The 18,942-nt window shown below is 41.0% G+C and overlaps 1 protein-coding gene across 2 annotated transcripts in view; it reads left to right on the forward strand.

Moving 5' to 3' along the window:
- The window catches only part of sned1 (sushi, nidogen and EGF-like domains 1), a 35,359-nt gene that overhangs the window by 1,708 nt on the left and 14,709 nt on the right, over positions 1 to 18,942 (forward strand). The window contains exons 2-17 of one of the 2 annotated variants that reach the window (XM_059340594.1): positions 7,102 to 7,389; positions 8,591 to 8,731; positions 8,863 to 9,025; positions 9,120 to 9,245; positions 9,533 to 9,646; positions 10,919 to 11,032; positions 11,599 to 11,712; positions 12,273 to 12,320; positions 12,410 to 12,520; positions 14,452 to 14,544; positions 14,677 to 14,811; positions 15,168 to 15,287; positions 15,601 to 15,717; positions 17,507 to 17,647; positions 18,055 to 18,228; positions 18,384 to 18,497. In XM_059340594.1, coding sequence (XP_059196577.1) covers positions 7,102 to 7,389; positions 8,591 to 8,731; positions 8,863 to 9,025; positions 9,120 to 9,245; positions 9,533 to 9,646; positions 10,919 to 11,032; positions 11,599 to 11,712; positions 12,273 to 12,320; positions 12,410 to 12,520; positions 14,452 to 14,544; positions 14,677 to 14,811; positions 15,168 to 15,287; positions 15,601 to 15,717; positions 17,507 to 17,647; positions 18,055 to 18,228; positions 18,384 to 18,497 — 2,113 coding nt within the window. The remainder of the gene's footprint in view (positions 1 to 7,101; positions 7,390 to 8,590; positions 8,732 to 8,862; positions 9,026 to 9,119; positions 9,246 to 9,532; positions 9,647 to 10,918; positions 11,033 to 11,598; positions 11,713 to 12,272; positions 12,321 to 12,409; positions 12,521 to 14,451; positions 14,545 to 14,676; positions 14,812 to 15,167; positions 15,288 to 15,600; positions 15,718 to 17,506; positions 17,648 to 18,054; positions 18,229 to 18,383; positions 18,498 to 18,942) is intronic. The other variant, XM_059340595.1, reaches the window with a different exon arrangement.

The following is an 18,942-nucleotide window of genomic DNA, read 5'->3' on the forward strand; positions in this document are numbered from 1 at the left end:
ATATGTCAGCGTGTATGTGTGTGCATGCACTTTGCAGTTGGCAATTGAAACTGACATGGTGCAGATTGTATAAGAGCCTCAGGGAGATTAAATTTGGCACTTAGCCAAATACTACATTGCAGCGCCCTTTGAGAGTTTGTATATGTTTGTGTATGCTCACAAGCTCTGGTGTGTAACCTCATTTGTAGAATATCGTGTTTTCCCCCCACGGGTGGAATCATAATCCTCTGTGACTTTACATCTGCCCTCCTCGCACTCTTAGGAATCTCAAGTGCATCAAGGAACAGTGTGAGAGAAACTATTAGCACTTAACAGTGGTAAGCCCTGTTCTAATAAGTCTACAATGAGCTGTTAGAGGAAATGACAGTTTGTGTTGTTACTGTTGCCGCGGAGCATCTGTGAGTTTTCAGAGAGAGCGGGGGGAAAATATGCACGCCGGAGAGAGCGAGAGAGAGAGAGCGAGAGAGAAACAGTGCTCATGGGAGGAAGCTGAATGGTTTGACAAGGATTTTCGCGCACCACAGTGAAACACACTTTGATCTGCCTTTGTCATGTATTGGGTTCAGTTCCAGCGCATGGAAAGGCAGAACTCCCTTAAATCAACACCACCTGTTGCGGTTATGCATCGCTCTCCGAATCCCCTCCTCCTCAATCTGAGCCCCGCCTGCCTCCTCCCTGTTCAAACCATGGACAGGGGAGCCTGAGGAACCATGGCAACAAAGGGCATGGTCAAAGGTCATCTTTCTAATCTAAGCGTCTGTGCCAAGGGGGTGAAGTCAGTCTCCCAATGAAGACATTTTTAAAACTCTTTTGCATCTACATACAGCGCACACATAGTGGCAAGGTATTTTTAAGTGCAGTGCCTTGGTGTTTCAGAAGAGTTATAAACTCTTGTGAAAACTTCTGTATATCACAATTGCTTTACCTTTGTGCCCCACCCCCCACCCCCACCCCCAATGAATTCCAAGGCATCACTTCTCCTGTAATATTTGATACACAATAGTCAAATTACACAAGATAAGACAAGTTTCTGGTTGCTTGGCTTGTTGATCTTAAATTATCATCTGATGGAGATAAAAATCTGAAATGCGCTGTTAGTTGTGATGCGATATCCCGCAGCTCACCCTGCATCTCATTGGACTGTAATTCCGTAGTCACGCAAGGCGTAACAGATTGTGACAGGCACTTGAAATTACAGTCACGCTCATTTTAAATGCCTCACCTGAATCCATTAAACATCTGCTGTAAAGCGCACGGACCACATGGTGATCTCTGCCACTGGAGAGCTGCTTTGAACGGTTAATATTTCAGTGAGGGGCTAAATTTGTGTGGATAGTTTCTCTAAGGAGTTTGTTCAAAGCCTCTGGGCTACCGCTGCATGGAAGCTGGAGAACCCAAACTGATTTGTGATGGTTTGTAGGTGCTGTCTTACTTTATTATAACTGAAATCCCTAACAGCCGATCTCTTCCAACCCTCATCAGCCTTTCTCCCCTCCTGAAGACATCATATTTTTAGCAGTTGTGATCAAGAAACGCAGCAGTGGATTTAAAGACTGCCACAGCCAAGTGGCACTTACAGAAGTCTCTAATGACGCATCAACAGACCCTACAAATCCCTGTTCAAACATGGGTCCCCCCCTCCGGTCTCACTTCTGCCTCCTGGTAACCAGGCTGTCCCTCTGTTATGGTTTGTGTCTGGGAGTTTTCACATGTTGCTGGGATCTCTCCTCCTCCAGCCCCCCCTCCTTCCCCTCCCCTCCTCCCACGCCTCAGATAACATGGCAGGGGTCTTCCCCCTGGAACTGTCCAGCTGCTTTATCTGAGAAATGACCAATCATTTTAACAGAACACAGATGTATCTGCAAAGCGTCTTAAGGGCTTCCAAACAATGCAGTTCACGGATTAACTACTCTTACGGATGGCCAGTGTAAAGAACATGAAGGAGGATGTCCAAGGTCAGAGAGGAAAGAACACAAGTTTAAAAGCAGATGTGAGAATAGATGGTTATGATCAAAGGTATTTATTGTAGATACGTAAACTCATGGGCAGTGGAAAAACTTTTCTTGGACTTTTTGTACATGTTAATATGCTGAAACCTGTCATTTCTAGTATTAGAATGTGCAAGATAATGTGGCATTTGTCTGTAATTAGAATATTTAAACAAAATTCGAATAAATTTCGAAAGGATCCTGCCAAGAACGTGCTAAAGTGTAACTGCACTCTTCACAGATTGCACATCTGCTAGTGCTCATCTGCTCTTCAAAAGAGCTTCAACACTTGAGCATTTTCATTCACTCACTTTCACTCACCACTATGTATGGCCCAAAGATGTGTGCATCAAGTTATATTCTTTGTACTCTGCATGGGTGCTTTTTATATACATGTGTGGGATGAGAGATGTGTGGCTGAGTGATGTAAGAAACAGTTCATCTACTATGGACAAGATATATCTGCACATACTTTAAAAAGCCTGAAAATGGCATAAAGACTTAAAGTAAATGATGTAGTTCAAATGAGATGAGGAGATTGATACCACTCTGATGTCTGTCTGTTAACTGTAAAGCTACAGCCAGGAGCTTAGCTGAGCATAAACACTGGAAGCTTGTTTGTGTAAAAACAACAAGTTGTGGTTTTACGGCAGGGTTGTGTACCAGACTATTTCTTGGCCAGGCGCAGTGACTTCCTGGAGTCTCCGCTGGTTGCCTTTTAAGCTCACAGTGATGACAAGACTTCAGGAAGTCAACCCACCCAGCCAAGAAGTAGTCTTCTAGTACATCTACTCATCTAACTCTTGGCAAGAAAACAAATGAGTGTATTTCCCAAAATATCAAACTATTCAATTAAGACTTGAAATCTGAAACTGTATTAAATGCATTCGGATACAATCATGGCTTTTATATCTTTATTGTGGTATTTCTAGTTTCGGGCTGTTCCTCATTAAAAATATACAATACTTTTAACTTGAAGTAGGCTTATTAAATACTTTTTTTACTCATGTATTTTTTTAAATGACTTGTGGTAGAACTGAGAGGAGCATAATGGCACTGTATCCCAAAATAAAAGAGTTTGAGATGGCATCCCATCCCTGGAGATGCCAATAACGTCACTGAAACTGTGTGTGCCTATTAGCGTTGATCTTTGTAAATTGGACTTTTTTTGCATAGAGGCTCATTTGCATAGGAAGTGGCTCATTTTGCACCAAATGTATGTATATTTCCTTATTTAAATATGTGCAAATAGCACAGGAGCACCAAGACGCTATTTGCTTGGCAGCATAGTAAGCGGTGCAATTCACCCTTTATGGGTGCTCTGAGACGTACAGTTTCTTTTTTCTTGTTTGTGTCCATTCAAAAACTATCGGAGCCGTGCAATCTTTTTGTGAATTCACCCCAGAGTTTGATGACTTCATGAAGTAGCATGGGATCATGGGAGATGTTGTCTTCAAAATCCATTGCCATCATTGCAGTCAGTTTCTCCCTGTTAGGATTCCTTAAGTATTCGTCGTTCAGGAGGGTCTTCCCAGGATCCAAATTATCCACAGAGGTACAGAATTCTCTTCAAAACAAACAGACCTGGTGAATATAATGTTTTAGTAGTGTTTCTCCAAAGTTGTCAAGGGGCACTGGATGTCATAACATAAGTCTAGTCTAGTCTAGTATTTTTCTAGTATTTTTCCTCTCAAATTGTAAACTATGTGATTTGCTCATTATTTTTCTACATTATGCTAATGCCAATTTAAAAAAACTCGTCTTTTTACACCAAATCTCCACATCACTTGCACCCTTAAAGTTGTCCTTCCACACTGTTCCCCACAGGATTTATTGCCTCAATCTAAACTCTTTGGAGATAAAGGTGATCCGGGGCAAAGGATACAGGCCAAGTGCTCAGACTGTAGTCACTTCCTTCGGTCTCGCTGTGCATGCTTGTAACTGTGAAACCTCAGTTTTTGACAAGGAAAACGAATGTTTTCCTGCGCTGATCCATGGGCACCTTTTTCATTCAAGGGTTTGCTTTGGCCTGACTTAAGCCAGATGAAAGTTTATTTTAGTCCATAAATTGCTTGGCTCTAAAGAAAACCACCCAAGCAAAATCCTGGATATATCCGGCGAAGAATTCCCAAAAAATAACAAGGGAGTTGTAGAGTGGAGTGGCACCATTGAGAGTGAGAGGAAGAAATATGGGGAGAGAGATGCTTCTTACAAGGTTGGCTGATCGCACCTCTCTCCCCTGTGAGTCTGACCTTGGTCATGTTACAGCATAACACAAGGCAGCTCGAAACCCATTCACTGTCTCACATAAGTGTGATGCATAACCACCCTTCACTTGATGTCTGTACTAGTTACAGCCTGGTTGAGATCCATGAGAAAAAGAAAAACATGCAAAGAAAAAGTTCAGTTTAAATTCCTCTCAGGTCATTGCCATGTCAAAGTATTCCCCTAAAAATCTTAACAAGTAAGAAATTCACTTGTTTAAACAGTTCCAGATGCTACTAGAGATCGGATTAGGCGATTAAACATATTCCGGTATTGGAGTATAAACTCTATTTAGTGTTCAGCATGATTTCCTACACTAATTCTGCTGTAGGATGGGTGACTTCCAGACCGCTACCACCGCAGGTCTCTCATTAGTGGGTATGTGGGTGTGGGAGGTTTGTAGTTCATGTACATCCTTCCATTCATCCAGCCCTGTGCCCTCTCTCTTGTTTTTCTCCCGGTATCAGATGGCGCTCTGGCTGACCCCTGGGCCCTGCCCCTGCAGTCGGTCCTCTTTTTCCCCACATCAGCCACGTTCTCACCACATCACGCTGATGCAGAGGGGAAGACTGTGGTCGGGCAATTAACTTAGCCCCTGTGCCGTGCCAAACAAAACTTCCTCTGCTGTTATTATAGCAAAGTCCTTCAAATTATGGTTTTCATACATGCAGGGAGCAAAGCCGAGCCATCTGACGTTGCTTTGTCACTGTCACATGCCACTCGGCTCGAATGCAGAGAGGCAAAGTTCACGCTAGCGACTACGAGAAACAGGATAGGTGCCACGGAGGGAAGAATCTCCCCTTGTTGGTAATATGTAGAAATGATGTATGAATGAATGAAGGCCTTTCATAAGGATTTCAACCCTTTAGCCTGCAGAACTTTCCTCTCCACTCAGATTAAGCAGCATATTCCTAAAGATGTTCAGAATATATTTAGTGCAATGGCTAGTTGGACATCATATAATGTTGATATTGCTAAGTGTTTTTTTGAAATCTGAAATCTCCTCATTTAAAAGGTTATTCAAAAAGTGTGCCACAAAAAAATGAATTTCTTATCACTTATCATTCCTACGAAGTAGATACTTCATTCCTGTATTTCATTTAGTTTAAACCAGTTCTCATCCATGATTTTTGTAAATTTAATGTATTATCACTGTGTTGTTTAAATGTCATCACAATTTTGCTGAAAAGTGCATTATGACTCGTTTAGGACTTGAAACTCAAAAATAAGGACTTGTAACTTGACTTGTGACTTGCCTGTCTTGAGTTGGGACTTGAGTGCAAAGACTTGAGTTTTATGTGTGACTTGCAAAACAGTGAGTTGGTCTTGCCTTTGTGTCCTATCCACAAAGGTTACCTCTTTTATCTGGCACTACTAAGTTCACACTCAAAATACAAACATTCGATTTACTGTCTTGCTTCTGTGTCTTTCAGCTTGCAATCCTAACTGTTGCTCTATTGCAATTTTGTACTGAACATCATGTTTTATTGAGGAAGACTGAAACTAGCAATTGAGACCATCAACTCATTAGGAAAATGTTTACTGAGGTAATAAATCAAGTGGAAAAATAGGGTCATTGTCTCTGACTTCTTTTTGCAGCCAGTGGAGTCGCCCCCTGATGGCCACTAGACAAAATGCGGGTTTAAGGCACTTCTGCATTTCTTCTGCAGCTCATTGTTTTAGTTTTACACCCCATAACACCTGTTTTAGTTCAGTCTCAGCACTTTACCAACCTTGTTTTTTAAGCAAAAAAAGCTCTGATAAACCACATACGTATACTATCTGCTCATCACCAAATGACAACTGGCAAATACCTTTTGAACATTGTAGATAATTTAGCTGTCCCCCTGGAGTTGTTGGAGACCAAAACAGAGCTAAAAGGGCAATGAATATTAGACTTAGACGAACATAAATACATCTCTAAATGAATGCTACGTTGTGCTCCCTGCTGGATGAGTAAATAGGAAACATTTTTCAAACATGTTAGCCATATAACTTCATAAAGTGGTGGTATGCCTAACAGCTTGATGTGCTGCTCTGAAGTGGTAAACAAATGAATGCAGTTTTAAGAGTAACAACCAAATACCTCAAATGTAAAAAATGTATTTAAAAAAAACAAAACAATCTATGGGTGCAACTTACAATTAACTCCATTGTTGATCTATTTCTTCCATTAAATGTTGGACATTATGAAAAAAAAATCAAATTCCCTATTCGTCTGACCAGTAGATGAAAATCCAAAGAGATCCAAAATCTGCAAATTCCCACCTTTGAGAGAGTGAAAGTGATTGTTGGTTTATTTTCTGTTAAATTAACTCAAATAATTGGATAATTGCTCCAGCATACACGAGTCATTGCCCTGTTCATGTTGATCTTTTAGGAAGTTGATAGTTCACCATGCTTCATTGCATGGCTGCAATGCTGACTTTGCATTTCTCACAGAGGAGATATGTGGACGAGGGGTGAATGGGTTCATTTATTTGGTTACTTTGCTGTTGGCAGACATCTGTGGATTTAAAGGCTGTGAATGTCTTTCCTGGTGTGATGACTTTGCAGGTGTGTGAGCAGCAGAAACTGGGTTTTCTCAGCTGCTGTCATTTCACGGAATAAAGGTAGCAACTGTTTGCTACATGGGAAGGGCAAACATCCGGTATGGTAGCGTCCGCTGCCCCATGCTGCTGTTTGCCCCATGAGGTCAGAACACCTCTGTTTGTCCACCTTCACCTCCTCTCCTCAGCACTTCCACTCTAACCCTGCCAAACAAACATTGGCTTCATCTGACATGTTGAACAAAACATATCGCTGCATGACTCATCTTATACTCCAAATCTAACTCTCTTCTTCTCAGGTTAACAACAATGGCCTTGTATCTTTCTTGAGAGAGGTGTCTCAGTTCACACCCGTGGCTTTTCCAATAGCCGGGGACAGAAGGGTCGTGGCACCGTTTTGGGCTGATGTGGACAACCGTCGAGCAGGGAGGGTCTTCTACAGAGAGAGCCAGGAGCCCTCCATCCTGATGAGGGCCTCAGGCGAAGTCAAGACGTACTTTACGGAGTTCCCCAACTTTAACGCCACATGGGTCCTCATCGCTACATGGCACCAAGTTACTTTCTTTGGAGGGAACTCCCTCACACCGGTATAAACTCACACTTAACTCAACAGCTCTCACACCACATGTCGCCACATCTTTAATTGCTTTGATTGTCAATGTAAGCTTTGACTGTTTTGACATAGTAGAAGTTAGCTAGCTAGTAGCCAGAGTTTGTTTTTAAGTTGAAATAGCAATATAAAAAGACATTCTCTAAAGCACATTTACTCACCCAGCCAAAACCAAATCAGCCATCATTCTAAACTACTTTGGTTCCGAGGTTGTGAATGCAGACCCACACAAAAAGTTACAGTCTTTAACATGCTTGTACGATTTAATCTGTTTCGGCTGGTAGCAGGACTTCTCGAGGATGAGAGCTCGACAGAGAGTACGATCGTTGCCACAATGGGCAAACAGGTCAAATTGTTGGAAAACTCCCTTCAGTTTTTATGGATTACATCTTATTCGAGTTTCAAGGTTCTGATGATACCTGCTGGCTGCAGGATCATCCAACCCTTTTATGTAGTCACTTTCCTCTGTTTCCAATTTGCACAGTATATGGTTTTTATCACTTCCTGCCCTCCATCTGAATTGCACTAGTCATAAGAGTCACGGTTGCAAACAAGCTCTAGGCTGACTACACCGTTTACACCTCACCAACCTGAGTCAGTTTTTAACACCATGTGTTGCCAGTGAGAGTGACTGAAAATAGTTCACAAGTTTGCAGCAAAATTGAAATAGAAAGCAAAATATAATAATTAAAAGTCTGACAGATCCAGCCTCTGCCTCTCTCCAAATTGTAGTAGTAAGAATACAAAGATTTATGAAAGCAATATTATGTCAATGTCCACTTTTTCGCCACTTTTCACTGGAAATCGACTGAAATTAACACATTTGTAACAAGACAGTTGGTGTTAATGAAAGGGTACTCAAACTCATCTCATAGGGATAAACTACTGGGAGCCACTGACCTAGATAATCTTGAAACCCCAGGAAATAGCCTGGTTGTTACCAGTTTAAATTGCCATGTAATATGTGATTAAAAAGCACAGCTATTGGGTTTCATTTGAATGGTAATTGTATTTTTTTGCCTCAACAACAGGCCCATAAGGGTCTATTATGTCTCGAGCCTGACTGAGATTTAGGAATCTGTATCATTACTATGAGGAGTCTGTCAGATACATGCATTATTACCAGATTTCGTGGAAATCAGGAAATAGTTTAACTGAGCCTGTTCCTCTCTATGCAGGTAAATACTTTCCAAGTGGTGCTTATTACAGATGGAGAGCTTTCCTTCACAGTATTCCAGTACAATAATATCACTTGGACAACAGGCATGCATGCCAGCAGTGGAGGAAACCTAGTTGGGCTGGGAGGTATCGCAGCACAGGTAAGATCACCTGTTTGTTTGTTTTGCTTATGGTCACAGTTTGTACTGCACAGCAAACTGCATTTTTAGGTGTCTAAACTCTGATTCAGTGATCTTTTGTGATGTCTGCCTCCTTGTTACTCTCCTCCCAGGCAGGTTTCAATGCTGGCGATGGCAAGCGCTATTTCAATATCCCTGGCTCTCGCACAGCTGATGTGGTGAACGTTGAGGGAACCACCAACGTGGGCTACCCAGGCAAATGGGTCTTCCGTATAGATGATGCAAATGTGGAAGTGGGTGGCTGCAACGACTCCGGTAAGACCTGCTTCTAAAAGATTAGTCCTTCTCCCCCTGACTGTCTCAACCCTTGTGCTTCAAGGATTCCTGTTACATTAACCTCTCTCTGCAGCATCAGTATGCCCACACCTGCGACCATGTCTGAACGGAGGCCAGTGCATCGATGACTGTATAACAGGCAACCCCTCCTTTACCTGCTCTTGCTTGGCTGGCTTCACCGGCCGACGATGCCAGATCGGTGAGTTATGGTTGACACTGATTCCTGCTCTGTTGTGCTTGACTCACATTGCACACCGTGAATGAATACTTGTCTACCGGAGATCAGCCAGGAAAAACAATGTAAAAAAATACTAGAGTTCACCTGACCTGCCAAAGGGACACCCGGCTATTTCCTTAATACCTGTATCAGCTTTATGCCAATCTGTTGCATTCTCCTCTGACATTAACCTACTTACTGACCTTGACCAGATGTTTTCTTCCAATTAAAAGAGTCATACTACCTCCTTTGTATTTCCCCCTGTCTAGATGTTGACGAGTGCACCTCACATCCTTGCCAGAATGGAGGGACTTGTGAAGATCAGATTAATGGTTTCATCTGTCGGTGTCCTCCTGGATACACTGGTACTCACTGTGAAACAGGTACAAAAGACACTTTGCCTTAAAGGGATAGTTCAGATTTTTAAAGTGGGGTTTTATAAAGTATTAATCCACAGAGGCAGTGTATTACCTACAGCAGATGATGGCTAGCACACCCCCAGTTTGGAGAAGCATACAGAAGTACTGGCAATGAGCTAAGGAATGTATTGCGGTGGATGGGGGAGCAGCAAAACTAATTTTATTCACCAAAATCCTAAAGAAGAATTAGTATCACTTTATTTGTACAGTATATTTGGAATGACCTTGCCGTCAGACATCCCTTTCCAACAAGGAACTGAAGCTGTTAACTAGTATGCTCTCTTCAAAGCCACCAGACTCCTTTGACAGAAACAGTAACTTAAAAGAACACAGGATTGTTGGTCTACAGCTGTCTTGATTGATTAAGTTTGTTTGTGCTATTTTGTCATTTTGGTGAGTCCGAACTTTAAAACGAACCCTTTAAAACACCAAGTTACACAGTAATATAGATAAACTAACCAAGGCATAAGTGGATCAGCAACTCTTGTGTTCTGAGAGGTTAAAATTATAATTTTGTCAATGATGTCTGGTGGCTTTGAAGGAGCAGACAACAGTTTAATTTGCCCTGTCAAAAAGAGCTGTGTGATGGAAATGGAAATCTGTGAAAATATTCAAATATACCATACACTTACATTGATATTGATTTTTTTTTTGAGTGGGCCTTTTTTAGGTGGCTAAAATATGTTTGGTTGCTGCTTCCACAGCAGTAAATTGCTTAGCTTCTGTGTCAGTACTCCTGCCTGCTTTTTAAACTGGGGGTGTACAGACCGCTGAAATGTAGCAATTGCTTCAATTTAAAGTAACAATAAGTACAAGAAACACACATACACTATATATAATTTAAGACAATAGCAAAGGACCCAAAAACAAGTTAATTTGACACTTTTACTGTATATCAAAAATTCCACACTTCTTCCCTTACTCTCTGCATGCACTAAATAGGCTGAAGACCTGGAAAAACTCTGATTAATTAAGGTATTTTGTGCCTCATTAAGCAGTTTCCACACCAAAAAAAAGTATTTTAGAATATCCTGGTCCAGCCTCTCTGGAGCTTCTGTGCCTATTCCCACAGTCCAGCCTGTGGAGATGTATCAAGCCTCTTCTAATACCTTTCACAGCCAGCAGCACATACTTGCAGAGTGAGGGGAGCAGTGTGGCGGATATATTAATCAGCTGAGTAAATATTCCATGAGCATGTCTCTCTGTCCCTGTGTGTGTGTTTGTGTGCGTTTACAGACATTGACGAGTGCAAAGACAGACCGTGCCTCAACGACGCGTTGTGTGTACAGGGCGCTGGCAGTTTCACCTGTGTGTGTGAACCGGGTTACACTGGTGTCCTGTGTGAGACAGGTGAGCAGGGTTTTTCACAGACTGGGTGAAAGTAGGCATCTCTCTCCAGAGGAAATATTTTCTGCTGCTTTCTACATCAAACTCAGTCATTCTGGCAGATGTGTTTGTCCAAAGAGTTCCCCGGTCTACCTAGACAAATGGGTCCAAGTTGAGGTTACGCTTGAATTCATTTGCAAACAAATCTTTTTTTTCCTTGGGTCATACAATATAGCACTGAACCACAGTGAGAAAGTTCACTAAGTCAGGTCAGTTTCCAAAAAGACATTTACTAATCTGTCTCCTCTTGTGATTGATTGTTGATGAAACTTGAACTCAATGGGGAATTGAATTATCAGGCCCTGCACAGTTCATGAATCCTTGTATCTACATGAGACGGGATTACTCCTAATACCAGACACCTGGTCAATGAAACTCTATGCTTTAAAAAGGGAAGTTCAGTGGTCTCAATCCAGCACAATGTCTTTGACAACCACATCTTGCTTTTCCACATAAAGAGTGAAAAATCTCAATATGAAACTGAATCAAACTTCTCTTGTCTGATCAACTGACTTTTGTGCATCCTGCAGACAAAAACGAATGTGAGTCGCAGCCCTGTCTGAATGGTGGAGAGTGCATCGATCAGGTGGCCAACTTCACCTGTATTTGTCCCGCCAACTTCACTGGAGCGCTGTGCGAGACAGGTGACTTGAATACAACTTGAATTCTGCCAGAAAAGCATGTTTGGAAAATAGTTCTTGGTAAGGCATGTTGACATAGTCTCTAAGCTCTACTTTTGCCTTTTCTTTGGCTTTCTGGAATAAAGCATTTTTCCAATTGGAACAAGAACAAAGGGAATCCTATCATACCTCTTTGAGAGCAAAACAGGTGTTTATGGCTAGGAACTTTGTTTTAGTGAGCTGGTTCTATCGCTTTTCCAGTGTCCCATTGTGGGGTCATTCCTGTATTCCTATGGTCCTTTGTTCCCCAGTCTACACATATGCTCCACCAGGGTCCTATGCTCCCCAGATCCTATGTTCCCCAGTCCCATATAGCACATAATTGGACCCCAAAAATTTTTATTTTTCAATGCTGTGACTAAATTCATTGACCTTCATTGTGTGGCAGCTTATATATTAGAGACAGGTGTCTCCAAACCTAGGCAAATAAATCACAAACTTGCCAAAGAGGTAAGTCAGGAAATGTGTGTTCTTTTTATTTGGGCGAACCAACCCTGAAGCATGTTCCTATCTTCCTCTCTCAGAGGTGGTGGTGCTTCAGATCAATTCAACTGAGGCAGAAAACCAAACAGGTAAAAGCATGTACAGCTACACCTTTGCCAGTTTTTTCACATCCAGTTTAATTCTAACACAACAGCTTGTCATGCCTTTCCATATGCAGGCTTGTGTGAAGACGAAGATTGCGAGAAGCAGAACCAGATTTGTGAATACACCAGCTCGGGAGTCTCCAACTGTACATGTGCTCCAGGCTTCTATGGTGACGAGTGTGAAGGTATTGTACACTTGGCCTGGCTGTCGCTCACTGCAGGCAGCTGGGCAGGTAGGGAGCAGACCGGGGTATTTAAAGAGGAGCTGTGCTATCCCACAGGAATTTGGAGCTCTGCCCTGGAAGAGGCTGCTGTGATGATGGATTATTGTAATTATCAAAACTGACACGGCCTCGCCCAGTTTACTACAGGAACCAGTCGCTTGATGTTGTGAATAATTGTTTTATAGCACATTTTATTAGTTTACCAACAAGAGGAAGTGCTTTGTCTAGACTTAAAAAGGCCTGTTTATGAGTCAAAGCTGGTCTTTGGTATTCAGGTCATTTCTTCAGACAGAGCTGTTGAAATATGCATGCTTCCACACCGCTACTGGCTGCTCTGGAAGTTGGCCATTGCACCACACTATAGTTTCAAGCACAGCTGCTGCTTGCATAACCATCGGGCAATTTGAACACAAAATACATAAAACGCTATCATCCTAAGCTTCATACCTTCCTTTCATAAATGCATATTAAGTCATATTATGTTTAATGTCTGCATCACATTATATTTGTTTTAGGAAATCCCTAGTGAGTTATTTAAAGTTAATTCAGGCTCCCATTAGAGGCTAGTGTCACCCTCTGGTAGCAGTTGTTGCAGTCTTTTCTCTTTTTACCCCCACCAAAAGCTCTTTAATAGTATTTGAGCTATTGCAAATGCATGCTACTTCTCACCCTTGAGCTGAAATAACTATCAGTGCTTATATAGGCTCTCTTAAATCTCCCAAATACTTTCCTGCCTGGCTCACTTGGAAGGCACAGTGGAAAAAGGAGCATGATCCTCCGAGGTAGAGAAAGTAGTGGGACTCAGAAGTGCCTAATCAGGCTCTCAGATCAAAGGGCCCTGGCCCGCACAGGTGGCCAATGAAAGTGGCTCTTGCAAATTAACAATCCATTAATTGCCCTGAGGGCCATACATTCTGGTCACAAAATATGCTCCATATCATCAGAAAAAATAATACCCTCCACCGAGTTCCTGGGACTTCAAAGGGGAGCCATTTAGCTGTGATACGGCCACGTCCTTTGATCCACTGCTGCAATTAGGAAGTACAGGAAAACAAAAACATTCTAACAATTTGTACGGAGCGGATGTGCAGCATGCTGACTTGTAATCTTCTGGTCCTGTGAACTTTGTTGGAAAAGATTAGGGAAAGAGAAATGACAGCGAATCAATACATAGTTTACAGTATGGCAGATGAAAGACGCTCAGCATATGGTGCACATGTTGAACCTTAAACCTCTGCCTATGTTTACACTTAAGTATGGAAGCTCATTTCCGCCAATGTGATGAGAAAAAAGATCCTGTAAGTCATTATAATGAGAAACTCTCTCTAAATAATGACTTAGTATCTCAAAATAATGATTTACTATATTTTGAAAAAGTTTGTCATTCCTTTTTCTCCTATATTTTTTTTAGATACAAACTCATTATTTTGAGGTAATGAGTCCCCCCCCCCCCCCCCCCCCCGCATTACATTAATATACAAACCTTTTTAGATGCTAATTCATTTGAGAAAGTTTCTCATTATTTTGAGATACTAACTCATCATTTTGAGAAATGTTCTTATCATTTTGAGGAACTTAATAAATATTTTAAGCTATGAAATCATTATTATAGTTTCTCTATTTTGAAATACTAAACCTTTTGAAATGGTTTCTCCATCGACCCATTATTTGGATTAAGTTTTTCATGGCTCATCTTTTTTTTTAACTAGTAAACAAAAAAAACAAACAAAAAAAAATACTTTTATTTTGTTTTTTTCTTTTATTGGCAAAAATGGGCTTCCATACTAAGGTCAACACTGGAAAACTAGCATAATTTAAGTACTTGCTTTCAAGTAGCTCGAGCAAACTTTCCGGCACTCTCACACACACTCGGTCTCTTCCTGTGTCTGCAGAGGAATGTCTTTGCGAGAATGGGGGTGTTTGTGTGGACATCAATGGGACTTGTGAATGCCCTTCAGGCTACACAGGACTCTACTGTCAGTTTGGTGAGTATGACAATCCTATCAGGTATCTCACAAGAGCTGTGATGAATGTGAAAAAAATATGGGACGCTGTAAGATCACAAATGTCCAAAACCAGAAATTGTAAAGCTGTCATTGACAATGCCTTTCTCTCAGAAGTAACCCAGACGCCATGCAGTCACAGCAGGCCGTGTCCTGATGGAGGTCCTTGTTTGGAGTACGGTGGAGCCTACCTGTGCACATGTCAGACTAGTGCAGCAGAGCTAGATCACAAGGACTTCTACCCCTATGGTAAGAGCCTCAGGCACCAACCCAACAACACGGCACTTTGCAGCTATGTGTCATTGCAGGAGCAGCTGGTTTCTATAGCGACAAACACATTTTCAAACACACTGGTCTTGATGAGTGTCACTTTCTGTTTCAAAGGGAACGGTCACATTTGCAATGTACATTTACGACGTGGAGAGAAATTTCAAAATGATTTATGCTGTTGTTGAGTGCTTTCAGGAGATTTAGTATTTGATCCAATCATAAAATGACAAATAATTTCTGTTTTTTTTTTCCAACCAAGCACATTGGCTTGAATAAAATTAAAGAGGTTTCCCAGTGCAATGGAACACAGTCAAGTCTCGGTGTGTGTTTTTCAGTACAGCCCCGATCGGTCTGCGACTCCTCTCCGTGTCTGAATGGGGGCTACTGCTACGAGCGGGATGGAGGCTACACCTGCGAATGCAAATATGGATACTGGGGGAAGCACTGTGAAAAAGGTACCATAATTGACTAAAGAAAAAAACACTACAAGGATAACTTCACATGAACTTCTGAAGCTAAAAACATCCCTCAGACTTTTTATTTCTCAGGCTCATACCCAGCTTTAATGCACCAGGAAACATGCCATTACTCGTAATGCCGCTTGAAATATTACAATGCCGAAAGGCTTATGATAATTTGTACTTACGACTGAGTTATGAGCTCCTTTCCTAAAATATGACTTAAAGTGCAATGTACTGGAACAGATTTATTGTCTGTGATTAAAAGCTTCTCTGCTTCAAGGATTCTCTTCTCCCTGTCTCTTTCCAGTTAGACTCAATACCTGTGCTTCTGGTCCCTGTCGCAACGGAGGCTCCTGTAAGGAAGAAGCAGGGAGCTACAGATGTGTGTGTCCTTACAGATTCACTGGAAAGCACTGTGAAGTGGGTAGGTGCCATCCAAAAACTTTTTTCTTGCACATTTGGTTAGAAATGTACGGTAAGCAATCTACCACAACCACAATTCTTTAAATCTTTCAATACTTGTGTCACTGATGTAAATATTTGGATAAGTAACTTTTTAAAAACAACAACATATTTTTATTGAGATTTTCACATTGATTTAAACATTGACAATTTATCTAATGACATGAATACATTATCCCCCAATCTGGTAAAAATGAAATAAAAAATAAATAAATAAATAAACATAAAATCAAATAGACTAAAAACAATACTAGTACAGTAGGGAAAAATAGTACAATTCATCACAATCCAAGGTTGTGAGTTTCCAAAAAGTCCAGATAAGTAACATTTTTGTTACAAAGTTTAAACTAAATAAGCAGAAAATAGAGATTCCACTTTTCGGATCAAAGTCAATTCAAAGTTTTTTTTTAACTAATACCAATTCTGATACATGCTTTTATTACAAGTTGCTTGATTCTCTTTTTGACTGGGCTTTCTAAAATGTCTTTAAGAAAATTGCAGATAATTCAGAATGCTGCTGCCACGACTATGACTAATTCTAGAAAATAAGATATCATATTACCTCACTGTTCGCAACACTAAACTGGCTACCTTTATCTTTTAGATTTGTTTTGTAAGTGGTTTTACTTGTATATAAAGCCTTACATAATATAGCACCTCTCTGCATCAGCCCAAAAAATGAATATCAGTTTCAGGATACGCTATATTTTGAATATTTTTACTGCTTTACCTTGTCGTCAAAATGTCCTTTCCAACGAGGAACTGAAGCCGTTATATTTATCAATGCTCTCTCCAAAGCCACCAGGCTCCTTTTTCCAAAAACAGTGATTTTTCCTCACAGAACATGTGAGTTGGTGGCCTAAAGCTCCCTCATTCAGTTAGATGGTTGGTTTGTATTATTGTTTGACTTGAGTTTTTTAAAGGGTTAGGTTACACAAACAAACAAACTGATCAAGGCAGTGCTAAAGAAGCAACTACTGTTTTTGTTGTACTTTTTTCTGGTAACTTTGAAGAGAGCATAGGTAGCGGCTTCAGTCGAAAGGGTGAGCTGACGGCAAGATAAATTGGTGGAAATATTCTTAATATTGTGTGAACTTTTTTTTTGATGGGCCTTTATCTAGAAGGCTAAAATACGATTAGCTGTGCCTCCATCCACAGCAGTACATTGCTTAGCTCCCTGCCTGCTTCACCAAATTGTGGGCTGGTCACCTGCATCTACTAAAAAATCAGAGCTATTTATTTAATCCATGGTATTTCTTTCATTTCTTCCTTTTTTAAAATTTACTGTTGGAGTTATAAGCATCGTTTTTAATGTTTTTTATGTATAGTTATCAAACACTTTACTTATCGTTTATTGTCATTTTGGGCTGATCTTTGCATGATAGATGCTATAAAATATATGTTTACAGTGTGGTTATTATGTCCTTCCAATTTACATGAAACTTGGTGTAAAGGTGTAGCATTGGCCAAGGAGGAACACAATACATTTTGGAGTGGATCCGAATCACAGGACGGATACACTTTCACTTTCATTAACATGGCAGGATAGGATTTGTGCTGCATCCATGTGGCATCAGAAAAAAATTGAAAGATTAGCATAATTCTTATGTCATGAGTCACTTGATACGTTTCCTTTGCTCATCATTGTCACAAAAAAAAACACATCTTTGTAGTGTCTACATTGTTCCCACATTCTGATTTTACCATCCAAGGAGCATGTGAATTCACCACTGGCCATTGTTTTCTTGCAGGGAAGCCAGACCCATGTTCCTCCAGCCCCTGTCTGAATGGGGGGACATGTTTCCACTACATAGGAAAGTACAAATGTGAATGCACTGAGGCCTTCACCGGCAGGCACTGTGAAATAAGCAGCTCAGTCCAAACCATTGCAGGTAAGCAGACTGTGTGTCATCACCAAATAATGTTCAACTGTTGCTCTGATGCTGAAGTTTGTACAACACTGACTTCAATAGACTGGCACTGGCAGGGGATATCCTGAGCTGTGACGAGATACCAGCTTTCCATCCGAAGATAATTTTAACAGTGTTGCTGCACTCGAGGGCCCCACATTTACAGATATAGAACGGCTACATAATCTATATAAAGTACGACCTGTTGATTCATGTCTACACGCTCCAACAGCATGCTGAGGATAATTTTAGGAAGACAAAAACAGAGAGCCTGAATGGACGACTCCTCTGTTGCTGTTCTGGATGAGCTCCTTTAAGCCCCAGTGTTTGTGAGCTTGTGTTACTACGCAGCCATGCTGACATTATCAACATGTTTGTATTCATTTCAGAGCTCGGCTGTGGGCTGCCTCTACAAGTGAAGCATGCTGAAGTCCAGTTCTCCTCAACAACACCAGGCTCCATGGCTGTGTATATATGCCACTCAGGCTTCACGCCTGTGCCCAGAGCCACCCAGAGCATCTGTGGTATTCAGGGAGACTGGAGCCAGCCGCCCATTTGCGAGGGTCTGTAACACACACCAACACACGGATACACACTCTGAACAAAAATAGTATTTTAATTATCCCTGAAAAGTTTTAATAAATATATTCCAGTTATAGTTCTAGTTATATAACATTCATGAACTTCATCCTAATTTCTTCATTTACCATCATTACAGAGATCAACGAATGCCTATCACAGCCCTGTCTTAATGGCGGTAAATGTCGGAACCAGGTCGGATCCTACCAGTGTGACTGTAATGATGGCTTCAGTGGAAACCGCTGTCAGACAGGTAAAGCCTCATCAAAGTCTTCTAATATTAAAGAGACAAGACAAAAATACACATCTCTCTTTTTACCATCAGTTCTGTTGTGTTTTGGTGTGAGTTGCCAATTGTTGGAGAGTGAAGTGTTGGAGATAGAGATGTGTGTCTTCTCACCAATATAAAGGAACTATATGAGACTTGGCTTGTACAGCTCAAAAAAACATTTGCAGCAATGTCTTTTTCCAGAAATCACAAGATGAATCACAATGCAGTTCTTCCCTCTCTCCCCATTTCATACACACACATTACACTACTACTTGGACTATTTTATTGTATAATATGTATGTATTTATGTTTCTACTATATATTCCTGTGCAGCTGGAGGACTGCTCCAACAAAATTTTGTTGTCTTGTGCAACGACAATAAAGATGATTCTATTCTATTCTATTCTATTCTATTCTATCCTAGTTT

The sequence above is a fragment of the Centropristis striata genome, chromosome 9, assembly GCF_030273125.1.
Source record: "Centropristis striata isolate RG_2023a ecotype Rhode Island chromosome 9, C.striata_1.0, whole genome shotgun sequence".
Classification (NCBI taxonomy): domain Eukaryota; kingdom Metazoa; phylum Chordata; class Actinopteri; order Perciformes; family Serranidae; genus Centropristis; species Centropristis striata.